Genomic DNA, 14,603 nt, shown 5'->3' on the forward strand with positions numbered 1-14,603 from the left:
CCGAATTAGCTTCCAGGCAGGAACAAACAAGCTAACACCAGGGTGACATAACAGCTAACGAACACACTCTCAAGCGCATATCCACCTCAACAGTCATCGCATTAGGCTGATTCATAATTGCAGAAGAAAATGTGCTGCGTAATACCACCACCGGCAGTCGGGCGGAACTGTGCTGCAACACATTTGCATGTGTATTCACGGGCATTTGCACACTGTTTGTGAGGATGTTTGCAAGTGAGAACATTGCAGTTAAGTGACTCTTGTCTTCCTTTGTTGTTGTTTAAGACCTTTATGCAGCACTGCGTCAGACTTGCACCCTTTGCGAGGTCACTCCTTGTATCTCCCGGCGTGTCCGTCTTCTCTTGTTCACTCTGTGATGCAGTGCATGAATAGAAAGGGGAAAAAAGAGAGGTAGGAAAGGAGAGGCTACGAGGTAACAGCAGCCCCTGTGGCGCACGACGAGGGTTTATACGCCTCTGCCTTGTCTCGTAAGCATCACTCCACCGTTGGCCCTGGGGCAGAGTGCTCGCTGACACCTGTGTTGCCGCCGACGCTTCTCAGTGGCGCTGCATTCTCCCTCTCTCATGTTGACACCAGGACTCTCTGCTGCTGCCTGTAGACATGTCAGCATCTTCCCCGTCTCTTTATCTCTCCGTCTCTCTCCCTCGTTCGCCGGGTGAGATTTTTCCTCATCTGAATATGAAAGGAATGGAAAGTGGCTTTGGCTCGGCTGAGGAGTACATGCTACTGCTTTATGCATAATTGACTCTTTAAGTTTGCCTACTTTTGCCAGTTTGCCAACATATATCTGTTATCTTCAAGCCTCTGTATCTTAGTCATCGGATATTATTTCTCTTGCTGTAGTAGCTGTTTAGATCATCCTTCCATCGTGACATTTCCTGTGTCTACATGTTTCTTTTTGTCCTTCAGCCTGCCCTTTTACCTGTCTGTCTACCTATCAGTAACCTTTCTGTCATCCCGCCTGCGACATGTGGACATTTATACTAATCTGCACACTTCATACACCTTCACATCCCGCCTGGTATTCCTCAGCAGCTTACAACCCTCCGGCAGAGCCACTTTGTAGGCGAGTGATAACATGTCAGCTCTGCCTCTTCCTGGCAATCGCACCATGCGGCCCGGTGCAACGCCACACACATTTTCATTCCCACACTCAAAGAACAACCCGAGGAAGGCCTATGATTGGGTCAACGGAGGTTACACTTCCCAGTTCCACACCAGAGACTTACCAAAGCTGCAACCAGCAAAGGCGAACGCTTCAGGAAAATGTAGTGTTTGAAATATTTGGGAATTTGCCAAAGGATCGCTGCAGAGAGTGACTGGGTCTCATACAAGAACTAGAAACAGATTCATCCTTAAGGGAAGCATACGAGTGATTTAAGAGAATTTGTGAAGTACCCATTTCGTCTAAAGTTTCATTTGATCCAGACCTGTTATACAAGGTACATTCAGACAGTCTGCATTTCTCAAGAAGAAAAAAAAACTGAAATCGCTGAAGATTTATAATAAAATTATTTTTAAACACGAATGTTGGCCGATACAGATTATGCCTCCTTCACCAGCGACCAACATTTTTTACACATTATTAGTGGAAAAAAATGTCTGACATTATAATAGCTATGAATAATATTCCACTCTCAGCTTGCACCACAGTTTTGTTTGTTAATGATGAACTCGCCAATATCAGACAATGAATTTTAGGCCGTAGGAGGCCGATAGTGGTAAAGATATCTTGAAAACTGTAATTATAACCCCCTGTGTATTTTAAAGCGGTCTACATATGTTACATACATTAATAGAAATAAGTCAGCTTTTATCACATGAGAAATGTGATATTGCTTTTATACAACAGTTATACAAGCGGAAAATAATAGTAAAAAGTAACAGACAGCAGCAGATAATTCGTTCCACAAGCTAACTGAAGCTGGAGTTTTGTTGCCAAGCAACACAAACATTCTCCTGCACTCTTGCAACTTTGTTTGTGTCTAAAAGTTACCACGGAGCAGTTACTTTGTATGAAGAACATTTATCTGGTACCAGCTTGATCAATGTAGACATACACTGTCTGCTGTAATGTTAATACATAACAGGTGGCTGAGGCGGAGTGATACACAGAGTGAAAAGTGGTGTTGTTCTCTATGTCAGCACTCATGGAATGCCTCTTGTCCAATCAGATTACTTGGTCAGAATTAACTGTTGTTAAAAGTAAGGACCTGTGTCCACTAGCGTTGCTTTTTGTACTGGCAGCGCCTATCTTGATATCTAAACCAGTGCAGTTGTGCGTTTTTAGCGCTCAGCGTCCTCAGCTCAAAAACGGCGTCAGCTGTTTTTTGTCGCTGCGCTCTCAGTTGAAAATAGATCAACTTTTGGAACACCACCATGCTCGTCAATGTCACTTCTCCCTCATCGAGCAATCAAAATCAAGAAGTGGCGGGACTTCAATTTATCAACTTTGTCAACAACAATGGAGGAGGAGAAGCGGATCGTTTCGTATTTTTCCGAGGGTACAATCTCCAGGTCTAGAGCTGCTGCTAACGCCAGATTCCTTTCCATCGTTTTTGTTTTTCATTGAATTCAAGCAAATATTAAACAGATTATATTATACAGAGCAATTTAAAACAGACTTAACGATCACTACTGAGTGAAGCGGAAGTGCCGCCAGACAACTTTCGTAACCTAGCAACATTAAGTGCCGGCGAGAAGCGCTCTGAAATTGGGGTCGTGGGTGCTGCCAGCACAAAAAGCGGCGTTAGTGGACACAGGCCCTAATTTGGATGCAGAATGTGTTTCTCATCCCCGAGTGATTTGCAAAAGACAGAAACAGGTGATTTAAGTTTGTGCAGTTTAAACATGACTTGGAAAACTCTGCCAACAAGATCCCATGGGAAAAAAACAACAAGAAGTTTATCAATAACATCAGACAAATAAGGCCCGTTTCCTTTTGCTGGATGTATCTGGGGTTTAATTGCTTGTTTCACGATGTAAATGAGGTGTGGTGGTGATTTTGAGAGAGATTGTATCACTGGCAACACAGGAAGGCTCAACATGTTGTAGTGGCCTATTTTTCCTCCATTGGAGGGTCTCTCAACCTTTGATGTGCATTCTCAGCTGGAGTATTCACTCCACAATGGGGCCTAGTAAAATAGTGTTTGTTTGCTTTTAACAGTCGGATATGAATTAAATCTGCACTTAATAATCTGTATCATAAACACGGTTTGTGTTCTGGGCTTTTAATCTCCATTACAGACATTAGATTGCTGAAAAGTGCATTAAAATTGAATACACATTTCACAATTTAATGACAACAATTGTGTCAACCTTGGGTTACTGGGTTACATTTTGGGTTGTGCTGCATCCCACTACGCTCAAATCTTTCAATGGATGGTTTCCTGTTGCTGCCAAACAGGTAATCTACTTATGTGAAGGCCATGCTAATGAATGGGTTGTGGAGCATTGTGGCGCTTTGGATACAGCAGTTATTCAATGACAGCCCAACAGTAGACCTGAAGGAAATTCAACAGAAGTCATTCAGCACCCAAACACATTAATCACGTATCAATAACAGCATGTTATTTTGCTTGAAGGACTTTGCAGTTCAGCCAATTCATCGGAGCATTAACTCACCTGTATTATCTCTCAGGATGGCACGCTATATCATCTCCTGTCTGGGTGAATGGCATGTATTTCCTGGAATTATTCTCAACTGGAGATGTCCTTCGGGAGACAGTAACTGTAGCCTCCAGGATGGATAGACGGATCTTTTTTTGCTCCATGTCCTTCAAGAACGTACAGTTTGCACCTTTGTGCGCCTGTGAAACTCTGAACACACACTCTATAGTGACTTTTATACCTGCCAGCTGTCTGAAAAGTTACTGAGTGTCTTGTTATACTCCAGTGAGCTTCGAAGACGGTGTCATTTATTGTCTCCACACCTGTGTATCCCTTCAGCAAACACACGTCTCTTTCTATGGAATAGGTTCTTCTTTCTTTCCATCTCAGTCTGCCAAATCTGCCTTGTGGAGCCTCTCTCAACTGTAATCCAATAAGGGCGAGCTGCTCTATAAAATAACAATAAACCCAGAAGGGGGAACTTAGGCTGACCGCTTTTTCATTCTCTGGATAATTTCATTATTCATGTAGTAAAATGTGTTGGAACTGAGGGGTCAGCAAAGACTAGAGAGATGAAAGCTTTGAAAAATGTCTTATAAACACGGACCGGAGGCGTTCAATCGCCTCCAGTTCTTGTTTATAGCTCTGGCTGCCAAGATAGCTTCTACTCCCAAAATACCCTTTTACACTGACATTGACTGTGTAATAGAATCTGACTGATTATGGCGTGAGTGTTACTCCCACGACATTGTCGCAGATTTTTTAATGCTGCCGTGAATAAAAGTCAAACTTTGAACCATGCGCGCCCAGACGCACCCACACACACACGCACGCAGAATATGTGAGACAGCAGTCACAGTATCACACAGCCAGATGATATTATCAGCTTACATCAGCCCTCACCGGCACACAGCAAAGACACTGCTCCCTGCTATTAACTGCAGTTGTAATTTCTGTGGAGAGTGGTGACAATCATATCTGCTGGATATGATTACCCACTCGTGTGCCTGATAGTCAAGCATAGTCATTAACTGTTATGAAGTCTGTCTTATCAGGGGAAAAACACTCAAATCTGCTCGCAGAACAATTCATGCTGCATTTACTATCAAAGCTTTTGTGAGGATATTTATTATTTATCTGATGATAAAACAGGCTGTTTGGCTGTTAGATTTTGAATTAAGAGGTCTTTACTCTAACTCGCACAAAGAGAATCATATTGAAAGTTTGATGTAAGAATGAATAAGTAAAAAAAGAGTTGGCTGTGATTTACAATGATACACAATAACAGCATTTATATGAGTTCATCCATTTTTCATTTCCATTCTGCTTTGAGAGCAGCGCCAGCAACAGCCATGGTCGGAGTTTAAGCGGTAACAGAACCAGCAGAATAACCCAAACTGACACAAAAGGCCTGACCCCTCTGACCTTCACTACTCTTAGGAGAAGGAAATTTAACTGTTCGGTAATATGAAGCTTCTGCCTCTGAAGGAAGCTGCCAGGAGCACAGACGCTATAAAAGAAGAAAACAATTGTTTTTTGGAGTGCTGTTTTAAAGCCTTGACTTTTTTTACTTCTGTGCCTTTCTTTTCTTTTCTGGGAGAAATAGGTGACTTTAATTGTACAAGAAAGAAGAGGAAGAAGAAGAGGCATTGCTACATCCTTTGGTTGTGACTTGTTCATCACAAGTAGCCATTCCCTAAAGCTCATCCTGCTTTATTGTCTATCTATAGTGAAACATTGACTTTCCCCTCAGGGATTCATAAAGTATGTGTTCTACTACTACTTCTACGACTACTACTACTACTATTACTTCTTCTTCTGCTTCTTCTTGGTCTGCTTCTTCTTCTTCTGCTCCTTCTCCTCCTTCTTCTTCTTCTGCTTCATCTGCTTTTTCTTCTTCTTCTTCTTCTTCTTCATCTGCCTCTTCTTCTTCTGCTCCTCCTCCTCCTCCTCCTTCCTCTTCTTCTTCTTCTCTATCTCCTTCTCCTTCTCCTTCACCTCCTTCCTTACCATGACTGGGGCCATAGTTTACACAATGATAACCATGCTGTATTGAGGAAGGGTGTCAACAAGTTATAGAAGCAAGACCGTGCATTCGCCCCTGCTGGCCGTGAGAAAGAATGCAGGTTTAAGGCACTTCCTTACTGCCTTTAAACCAAGCGGCTATGTTTACTTCTTATATACAATCTATGGTTAGAAAGAGGTCACTTAGGGCCTAAAGATCCTCAGCTGGTTACCTTCAATACAACAAAATAAGCAGGTCGATACAGAGGTCATCTTGAACTGCTGCGCTCCTGTTTTATGATCTGGTTTGAGACCATCTAAAATTCTGAAAATATTTGAGTTGAGGCAAAGACTGAGCAGAGCAAAGCTTCATAGCTGAGCTCTGTTGTTTTTCAGCTCGGTCAGATACAAAGCCAGCATTACGGCTGCCAATGCATCTGACCTGCGGACGGCCTTCTGATCGTTCTCATCCTCACTACAAAGTGATCAGTGGATATTTGGGGAGATTTTGGCATCAGTACAAGCATTTTAGGATTATTTATTTATAAGTCGTATTTTTTGCCGAACTACATTGTCCTCCCTTAGAGGGGAATCTTTTACTTATTCATTTACCAGGGAGGATAGAATAATGTGCTGCGCTGGCATCTGGAGACTTCAGTGTAGTTAAAGAGAAGAGGAAAAATGACCCTCGAAAAGAGAAATCAAACAAAAATAATGGTTAATGGAACAATAACTATTTGTTATTTGTTTAAATGTTTAACAGTTTCATTGAGATTAATGATTTTTTTATTCTTCTTTAAAGCAGATTTGTAGAATACAAACTTTTGACTACAAGGCTCTTATTCATACAGTGAATTCCTCAGAGGAAAAAATGTAGTTTTTAGCTAATAAAGTAAAGAATTACCTCTAAACTTAAATGCTTTTGTCTTATGGTTCGTCTTCTTTGTCTTCCCAGGTTTCCTCTAGTTAGCGAGCTGGCTCCTAATGGCACTGCAGTGGGGACCATCCTAGCTGCTGCTATCAATCAAACCATCTTCTACTCCATCGTGGCAGGAAATGAACTAGGTTTGTGCTGCAGATCATAAACCACACACTATCAGATACCTTCTATTAAGCCTACAAGCCTATTCTTTTCCCTGCGAAACACACATACTGTTTTAAGTATAAAACCTTGTTGTCCTTTTTTTGACATAAAGATTATTTTTTGCTAGTTTTTTAACCTCTACGAAATCTTTTTCCCTGAGAAAAGCAAATGTCCACACACCAGATTTTCATCACAGTGAAGAAATATACAAAAATATATGTGTTTACCTTGAAATTTTAAATTACACCCGGAGAGGCGCCCGTGTTATTTGGGTAATTGAAGGTGCACATCGTAACGAATATGTATTGTTTTTCCTGTCTTTGTGTAGAAGCAAAGACGGCAGTTTTGACATACTTTGACTGCTTTTCACGCGCGCTAGGAAAGTGTGAAAAGTATAATTACACCCTGGGAGCGAGAAAACATCCGACAGGTACGAAGTATTCGATCCGAAAGTAGGAGAGGTACCTGTGAGCTAAAGAAAGAAAGTGTCAGTCAGTAACCACTTCCCACCATGCACCTCAAGTGCTCCTGCAGGGATCTTTGTCTTTGTCATGCAGAAAAAAAAAGAGTCACTTCCCCTTCGATGTTCCTGGAAATTGCAAACTCAAGACCTAATAAGAGTTCTGAATCAACCTCCGGGCCCCCAGCGGTACTGTTCTCAAGGAAAGCAAAAGCGTTTTGAAGCATGACCTTTTTACAAAGCCACAGAGGAGTTAGAGTCTTTCTCTTCCATTGAACGGGGGGAAAAAATGGCCAGCTGTATTTCTGTGATATGCCCTCTGTCAGCGCGCCAACTAAACAGTTAGCTGCAAAATAAGTTTTAAAATCCATCACTTAGGCAGCCTCCTCCAGAGTCCACGCAATGTTTTGTTTGTTATTTCCTTGTTACTTCTATTTCTAATTTCTCTATACCACACATGTGCTGATTTAAACATGCTGCATTCTTGAGCGCGACACTGTTCTATGTGTGGGAGGCTGTAAAAAGGGTTCTGTTGAGCGCTACACTTAAGGACCAATCGGCCATGAAGAGAAAAGATCCTGTGAAGGAGCATAGTTTAATTCAAGTGCTGTACCAGCAGGAGTGGCTTTTAAACAATATAGGCATGAGTAGTGCTGAGAAGGCCAAAAAAAAGTCTTATCAGAACGCTATGTTTTTATAAATAGGGGGCTTAACGCAGCTCGCCAGCTTTTCCATTTATTCTGTCTTTTTTCCCACTTTTCATGTGCTTGTGATTTTGTTTAATTTCAGGCCATTTTGAGGTGAACAACAAGACGGGCGTTATCTCCACAGCTAGACCTCTGGATTACGAGAACGTGACGTCCTATGTGCTCCGGGTCCAGGCCGACTCCATGATCGTCGTCATGTCCAACCTGCGCGTGCCTTCGAAAAGTAAGAAATAGGAGTGCAGACGCTGAGTTGTGTTGTAGGAAAGACATCATGTCTCATATGATTCCAGGTGTTGCTTTTTATATTTAATCATAATCCCCACACCGTGACAGATTATGATTAAATACAGTTATACAGGGATATTTCTATCCTTCATATTAGTTCTCACGTTTACCACAATTATGTTGAGCTGTGCTATAATTGTATACACCTGTGTATAAGGTTTATACATGCCTATTTCTGCCTAACAAGGGCCATGCTAAAGAAAGACACAGATATCTTAAACGTGCTCTCCAAACGTGGCATGCATTAGCAACTTCAGATACAGTACATTGTGATCCAGGTTAATCACAGTATTATACACCTTCACATATTAAATCTATTTATGCTACCTGCACTGTTAGCCTCCAAATTAGCGTCAAAACAAGGGAAATGGCTGTACTTTACTGCTTCATGCTCTGTGGCCCTTTTTCACTGCACTGATCCATCTGTGTAATCGGTGGCAGGTCTGCTGCAGCCTGTGATTGGTAATTCAGTTTCACACCTCATTCAACAGCAAGCTGGTTTCAAATCGAACAAATATATTTTGTATTTGGTGGTTTTATTTGCCAACTCAGCAGCACCTGCTCCAAAACCTGTGTTGTTGTTAGTCTGCTTGTTTGTCTTACTCTGTTTGAGACCACTACAGCATTTTTTGGAAACTCTCAGGCTAAGATGAGGTGTCCTCTTATTGAGTTACTATGTTGAGGTATCAGCAATATAATAATATATATATTTATATGTATTTGCCCCTTATCTATAAGCCATAGTGATTATTAAAAAGAGATGGCAAGTGTTCTGGTTTCTGTTTGTAGTGCGCTTGTCGTCCAAGTAATATTGACCAATCACTATCAGCAGGCTGCGGCGTATGCAGGAAAAACAATCGGTGTGGAGAGCGAAAGCATCAGCGGCTATCTGCCAATGAGTTACCTTCTTATTAACCTCTATAAACAGACATCTGCATGCTAACTGCTAACAATTCATTCTATATCTTAAATTCAGCTTCAGATAAATTCCCTTGACACTGTGTCACGAAAGCTGTTCAAAGTTCAGATTTCCTGACTTCCTCGAATGCATCCGACCTCCGTTCAACAAACGAGCATTTTAAAAGTAGTTTTCTTCTCCTCTTGAGGGCAGACCTGACAAAGCTTTTTTAACTTTTTACAAATCTGCATCATGATGTTGAAATTTCAGCAAACTTAAGACCCCTTGATTAAAGTAAATCACAAGAAAAAAACGTTTATTTTTCTGTACACAATGCAGCACGCAGAGAAGGAAGTGTTGACTGGAAGTCGTTTATTGCTAACCACTGGCTACACGCCCAGCATGTTCATTGTGTCCCCAGAGGCTATATCGTCATCAGACTATAGCCGATGGGATCCAAGATTAGTCCAACAGTAAAGTAGATCCTCAAAACTCTTTTTTAATTCTTTGAAACAGACCAACGATCAGAAGTAGCAACATTTGTTATAATAACGAAATGAAGGTGGATGAAAAACATGAATCGTAACCTTTATTGAGGCTTCAGTGTGCTTGAAACAAAGCAGAGCGTACAACTTCCCATCAGACGATGGTTGTATTTATGATGTTGCACCCTGTCGTCAACACAAAAAACTATGGAAGTGCTTAAAGAGAGCTTTAGAGAGAAGTTCAAACCATCCTTTCTCACACGTTGCCAATTACTGCATCAATTGGGCGCGAGTGTCTGTTTCAGATGGATTAGTAAATTCTCAGACAGACCAAAGAAACACTTTGTTTGAAGCAATTTGAGACCTTCCGACTGCACCTTTGATGATCAGGCCTCTGCTGGTTTATCATCAGGCGTGTTTATGGACAGTTTCCTGACAAAGGTTGTCTATAACGATGGATGAAGTGCTAACAGCGAGTTACCTCCGAACCATTCAAGCTACAAGTGAATAATCAATGACCCACTCTATCTGCCTCCTACCGACTGTCTCTCACATACCAATGACAGCAATTACACACACACACCATTCTCCAACACATACACACACATCTCTTATCTGATGGATGTAAAGCACAGAGTTTCCGTTTTGTCTAATTTGTGTTATTGTAATGGAAATCAGGACTTATTACAGTGAGTATCTTTCTCATCAATTATGGAGTTTAAATTATCAGAGTATTTCCAGACTGATTTGTCAGATTGATTTTCTCTCAGGACCAGCGCAGTGTGTAAGTGTATATAAAAATTGTTCCCTGAAGGCATCGGCAATGGTATGTCCGGTGCACAGTACCGTTAGATTAGATCCTGATGAGCCTCCTGTAACTTAATAATAATCCAAATTTAAAGGAGCAGTTCTCCCCTGGAAAAAGCCACTGTCAGTCAAAGCTGATGTTCTCTGTAATCGATAGAAGCAATAATATTTTAAATTGGCGCCAAAGCTGTGGAGAAAGTTGTACAAACAGCTTGTGGTTTCGCCCATTCTACATTCCTACAACACCCAGCGTGCATTGCGCCCCTCCCTCTGAAAGAAACAGCTCAGCGAGAGACGCTGGAGTGAAATACTATCATTTCACTGCAGGCAACAGCTCAGAGTGGTACAGAATCCGAAACACGACGAGAATATACCGGTGGATCGTCTAAATAATCTTCAGTCTACATTTCAAACCTGATGATTTTTAACAAGACATGACATCGGAGGCAGGCGTCCTAGATTGAGGAAGTGTAGTTTAGCAAGCTCCCCGGCCAGACAACGTAAAACATGTCATCTGGCGGAGGTTTTCCAGGGCCCATTGGAGAAGCGGATAGCGTCCTCCAAAGGCACAGAGCCAAATTGCATTTCTTTCTACCATAAAGGCATTAGCTCCCTATGATAGCATGATAGGACTGAGGTTGAAAACCAGCGAACTGGCCCTTAAAGCTCCTGTGAGGAACATTTGGTTTGTGATGATTTTGGCACCCCCTATGGACAAATAGGTACATCTCATCTCTGTGCTGATCTTGTCCTGTACATGTGTAAGAAGTGTTTTTTAAAACAAAAAATCTCCTCCTGCTTTCTTTTAACATTAAAACACACCACTCGCTGTGATTCTTTGCCATGGAAAATATTAAAAAGGCTGATTTGGCAGCACAAAGTTAACCGCCTCGTCTGACTCCTACCCCCCGGCAGTGGTTACAGGCTATAAAAATAACTATAAAGATGTAATGAGTGTTGTCGCTGATGGTCTTGTTTTCCTTTGTAGCTCATATAGAGGCATCGGTGTTCATTTCAGTCTGTTTCATAACCAAATAAAAACTCATCACAGGAGCTTTAAGTCCAGATTTCATTAAACATGTCTTCTAAATGCTAATGCACTCTTAGGCCCACTGAAGCTTACATGTTAGCAGCAGTCTCTCCACTTAACAGACGAGTCTATTTAAGGTATGTTTATGTGTATGTGGGTGAGTAAGAGGTGAGGTTTCTGCATTATATTTTTGTGTCCTGGTGCTCTGAGGATGGGATACAGCCACTTTCTACAAAGAGAGAGAAGAGGCAGAAACTGTGCAGACCTCTTTCCCATCCCCTGGAGCCCTCCTCCCTCTGTAGTGTCCTCACACAACAGCTTTGGTGCCTGTAATTTGATGTGCTCTGTTTTTTTTGTTTGTAAGATTCCCCCCCGGTGCATCCTTAGCTCCTATGCCACACGACTTTACATTTTTGTGTGCCGCCTGAAGAAAAATGGTCCTTGACACTGCATATTTTTAAACCTAAACTGCAGTTGGAAGGATTTTTTACGCCGTAGATATTTATGCTGCACGATGCACAGTGTAGGAGTAACTGTGATATAGTAGGTGAACAAATATTTGTAGTCAGTATATTTGTGTTTCCCTTTTAAAGGGGCAGCATGAATAGTTTAAAAGGCTCACAAAATAACCAGTTAAGCATGAAATTTATTATAAAAAATAATCATGTTCAGCCTTTATTTCTCACAGTGTTTTCTCAAACTCCACTGAGAGTCATTATTATTGGATGCCCTTCAAATTATTATTCCCAATAATGGGCAAATGACTCGCCTGTTAAACTTCCAGAGCCTTTTATTGATGGTATTGTTGTGCACCAAGTGTTGTGGGAAAACAAAGTTTTCAACAATAAAAAATAATGGCAAAACTTCACCATCAATTTTCTTCTCTCATGGAGTCATATTTCACTCGGAGTGTGAGCGTTATCGCTAATTAGTGAGTAAACAGAATGCAAACAGCTCTCTTGTTTTCTTGATCTACTTATCAGGGGCTGTGAGAGAGAAGCCATCAACATAATTCAGTCTCGATTGAAAATATTCACTGTAATCAAAACAAAATTAACCTACTAATTATTTACTCAAAGTTTGCAGCCTCCCCAGAATAGCTTCCCACACCTTTTCATCAGAGAGAGTTGAGTTAGGGACAAGAAAACATGTTTGCCTTTACAGCAGGAAGCAATTACACATATATTAAACGGTCATTCCAGTGCGGCTGAAGTTTTCCTGACCTCACTTTTCACCCCACTTAAATTCTTATATAAACTATTTTCAGTCAAAAAGAGGTGAATGAGCATCTTCAATTTTAAAATAAGTAAAATATCAAAGTTGGTCGAACCATCCCTCCTTGGATAATAAAAAAAAAAACTACGCAAGAACTACTTTATTTTAAATAAGTGATGGCTAGCCAACGGGTTCTTATTTGAAAACAGGCTGTGAAGTTTTCACTGATGACTTACTTGAAAAATATTCTGTGAAATTGCTTGGAGCTCTCTTTTGAAGTCGTGGACCTGCTGATGACCCTGAAAAATTATATTGACGTGACAACATTTGCAACATTTGACCGACCCCAGTTTGGATGAGTTCTGAGATGTCTTTATTAAACAGCCAGTGGCCTTGATGATTTCAACTTTCTGGGTTTGTGTGTCCCAGTTCTCTGTGAGGGTGAAGCAAACCTGGGTTATCAGATGCTTGGAACTGCACTTTAAAGGGCCAGTTCGCTGATTTTCAACCTCAGTCCTATCATGCTACTGATGGAGCTAATGACATTATGGTAGAAAATAAATGCAATTTGGCTCTTTGCCTTTGGAGGACGCTATCCGCCTCTCCAATGGGCCCTGGAAAAACTCCGTCAGACTACGTGAAACGCGTCATCTGGCAGAGGCCAGGGAGCTTGCTAAACTACACTTAGTCAATCTAGGACGCCCACCCCCGATGTCGTGTCTCGTTCAAAATCGTCAGGTTTGAAATGTAGACTGCAGACCTGAAGATTTTATTAGACGATCCACTGGTACATTCTTGTCGTGTTTCAGATTCTGTACCACTCATGCCTGCAGCGAAACGGTAGTATTTTACTCCAGCATCTCTCGCTGAGCTGTTCCTTTCAGAGGGAGGGGCGCAATGCATGCTGGGTGTTGCAGGAATGTAGAATGGGCGAAACCACAAGCTGTTTGTACGACTTTCTCCACAGCTATGGCGCCAATTTCAAATATGAATGCTTCTATCCATTACAGAGGACACCAGCTTTGACTGACAGTGGCTTTTTCCAGGGGGGGAACTGCTCCTTTAAAATGCATAGACTGGAGTTGCATGCTGTGTATTTTTGCTTAATATTAACTAAAAATAAGTGGTGCTGCTAAATACACACTTTATCTGCACGTATGGCTAAAATGATGACTTTAATTTGCTTTTTGCAGCTAACACAGCCAAGGTGTTCATCGAGGTGGAGGATGAGAACGACCACCCGCCCGTCTTCTCCAGGAAGCTCTACATAGGTGGCGTAACGGAGGACACCAAGATCTTCAGCTCCGTGCTCAAGATAGTGGTAAGAAAAGAAAAAAAATTGCTCTTGTCTTTTTTAAATCAGCATACATGAAAACAGGCTGAAACTAAAGCGCCTGAATCTGCTCCCACATCGCCAACACTTCCCCTCCAGCCATGGTGGGAGAACTCATCTGATCTGCTCTCTGCTGCGCGGTTTCATCTCCTCCCTTATCGCTCGCTACATCTCCTCCTCAATTCCCGCCGTCTGCTGTGTCCGCGAGCAGGTGGGATCAGAGTCAGCTGCGAGGTGTAATCCTAGCATGTTCACAGGAGCGTAGCTGGACATCGTGTATGATTATCAGCCGGCTCAGTCGAGGTTTCGCTCTGTCATCCTGTGTACACACTATGTCTGTTCTCTGTATGCGTGGGTTGTTCTTAGTGTGTTTTGTGTTTGTGTGTCAAAATCCTCGAGAACCAGCGGCTGCAATTCCTACCTTGGATGTCAACACGGCAGCTGGCGGTGATGCATTTATGTGTGACTGTATTGTATCTCATGAAAACCCATTTGTTCATTTGTCAAGGTGTCAAGGATTATTGTTTCGCCGGGTTTATGTGTCTCGTTTGTTCTTCATCGGGTGGGTTTTATTGCTGAAGTCTCTCTGTTCTCCTGCGACCCAGCCACCGTAGTGTAGATGAAGAAGATCTGAGCTAGAGGAAATGCTGTCACATTAATCTGAG

At 41.8% G+C, this 14,603-nt stretch overlaps 1 protein-coding gene across 1 annotated transcript in view; it reads left to right on the forward strand.

The window, feature by feature from the left end:
• Positions 1 to 14,603, forward strand: part of LOC138588276 (protocadherin-15-like) — a 170,563-nt gene that overhangs the window by 123,732 nt on the left and 32,228 nt on the right. Inside the window, exons 25-27 of the mRNA XM_069658288.1 lie at positions 6,590 to 6,699; positions 7,968 to 8,108; positions 13,799 to 13,926. Coding sequence (XP_069514389.1) covers positions 6,590 to 6,699; positions 7,968 to 8,108; positions 13,799 to 13,926 — 379 coding nt within the window. The remainder of the gene's footprint in view (positions 1 to 6,589; positions 6,700 to 7,967; positions 8,109 to 13,798; positions 13,927 to 14,603) is intronic.

Source organism: Semicossyphus pulcher, unplaced genomic scaffold (assembly GCF_022749685.1).
Source record: "Semicossyphus pulcher isolate SPU_LCO1_2020_fin unplaced genomic scaffold, fSemPul1.0.p SCAF_12, whole genome shotgun sequence".
NCBI classification, from domain to species: Eukaryota; Metazoa; Chordata; class Actinopteri; order Labriformes; family Labridae; genus Semicossyphus; species Semicossyphus pulcher.